The sequence below is a fragment of the Atta cephalotes genome (assembly GCF_000143395.1).
Source record: "Atta cephalotes unplaced genomic scaffold scaffold00009, whole genome shotgun sequence".
In the NCBI taxonomy this organism is placed as follows: domain Eukaryota; kingdom Metazoa; phylum Arthropoda; class Insecta; order Hymenoptera; family Formicidae; genus Atta; species Atta cephalotes.
The window spans coordinates 4,547,899-4,549,754 of NW_012130073.1; the positions used below are offsets into that span (position 1 = coordinate 4,547,899).

The following is a 1,856-nucleotide window of genomic DNA, read 5'->3' on the forward strand; positions in this document are numbered from 1 at the left end:
ATTATTATATATATATATATATATATATATATGTGTGTATATATATATATATATATATATATATATATATATACACATATATATATTACATTTAATTGTCGATTTTAACACTTAAATACTAAACAATTCTAAATGAGATTTTATTGTATTATACAAAATGTAATGTCAGTTATATAAAATACATAACTAAAGTTTATTCAGAATTATTTATACCATTAAATATATAATATCATGTTTTGTTTTATTATAGTTATTATACATATCTACATACGTATATAGTAGGTAGTAAGAGATATAGTATAGATTTTGTATTACTGATTCTAAAAAGTGCAATGGCATTACATTGCACGTATACATATATGATAACGTACTTCAAACTTATGTTTTACGGAGTATAACATTACGTGTAGCATAGGGGAAATATTTTCGATCTAAAATATCAGTACAATTCGCAACAAAGCAATTTATATTTTTATTACACGCAACTACATCGCTTCGCATAATTGCATTTTGAATTTCTAACTTACACGCGAAATAGCTATTGTATAAAGCATCCATATAATTCTATGTATGTTTTATGTAATAAACTGTATGCATAATAAATAATATGTGAAGAGTAATATACATATAGAAATGAATAATAAAATGTTTAATTAAAATTTTAAATCATCGCTTCGAACAAATCATTATTAGAAGAACATTATATAAAAACAACATTATATATGAACATTATATATGAACATTATATATGAAAAAAAGAAATAAATAAAAAAAATACTATCTATATACCTTTCTTTTATTATAATTTTACTAAAATTTTATAATAAAGTATTATCAAATCTTATTTTATTTGGTAATAGTAAATATATATAGCTATGTCTCAAGTTATTATGCAACAAAACTTGTAAAAAATATTTTATCAAAAGGAGTAATAATAGCACAAGATTAAACACAATAACTCTCAGTAATTCGTTTGAATCTGTTGGGGGATATTAAACAGCATCGTTGTGCCATTTGTTGCAGGTATATGGCCATTATGTATCCTCTTAAACATCGTATGTCTCGCAAGAGGACAGTGATTACTTTGATTTTAATCTGGGGCATTTCATCGGCACTAGCAACCCCGTGTCTTTTATATTCCACAACATCATTGCGCAGGTAATTATAATAAATGAATCACTAAACAAACTTTTATTAATTTTGTATTTATGAACAATTTGATTTTACACTCTTTTATCTTATCTTAAAATATTATAAATTTATATTACAAAATTATATCTACACGTAATTAAAAAATTAATCTAAAATAATAAAGAGAAAAAAAGTGCAACAGAAACTATAATAAATTTTACGTTTATTATCGCAATAATAAAATTAATACATAATAGTCCCTTAATATTATGCATCTCATATATTTCTCATACTTTATATGTATATTTCAGTGTCATTTACGTAAGTTTGAATATTAATTCGAAATATATTGACATTAACGCTTATTGTCTTTCTTTTTCTATTTTTATCAATATACATTATTGTGCAAAATTATTTTCAGATAATATTAGTATTATTATATATATATTACTTCTTATAATTTATTATAAGCTGTAATGGATTAAAGAATACATAAAAAAATCTCATTTAGGTAGATAGTATGTTTCGTTGCAAATGTGAAATGCTGATCACGTTTACAAGGATGCATTACCATAGGGCATAATGCCAGATCATATTAGGTATGGGAAAAAGTTCGTAGCGTTTTTCCTGTTACATCTAACGGGAAAAACGCCACGAATTTTTTTTCCACACCTAATATATATGTATATATATATATATATATATATATATATATATATAGTATA

The 1,856-nt window shown here is 23.0% G+C and overlaps 1 protein-coding gene across 1 annotated transcript in view; it reads left to right on the forward strand.

Annotated features, from left to right (window-relative positions):
• The window catches only part of LOC105627649 (tachykinin-like peptides receptor 86C), a 50,550-nt gene that overhangs the window by 29,761 nt on the left and 18,933 nt on the right, over positions 1 to 1,856 (forward strand). The window contains exon 3 of the mRNA XM_012208927.1: positions 1,024 to 1,158. Within this exon, the coding sequence (XP_012064317.1) occupies positions 1,024 to 1,158 (135 nt within the window). The remainder of the gene's footprint in view (positions 1 to 1,023; positions 1,159 to 1,856) is intronic.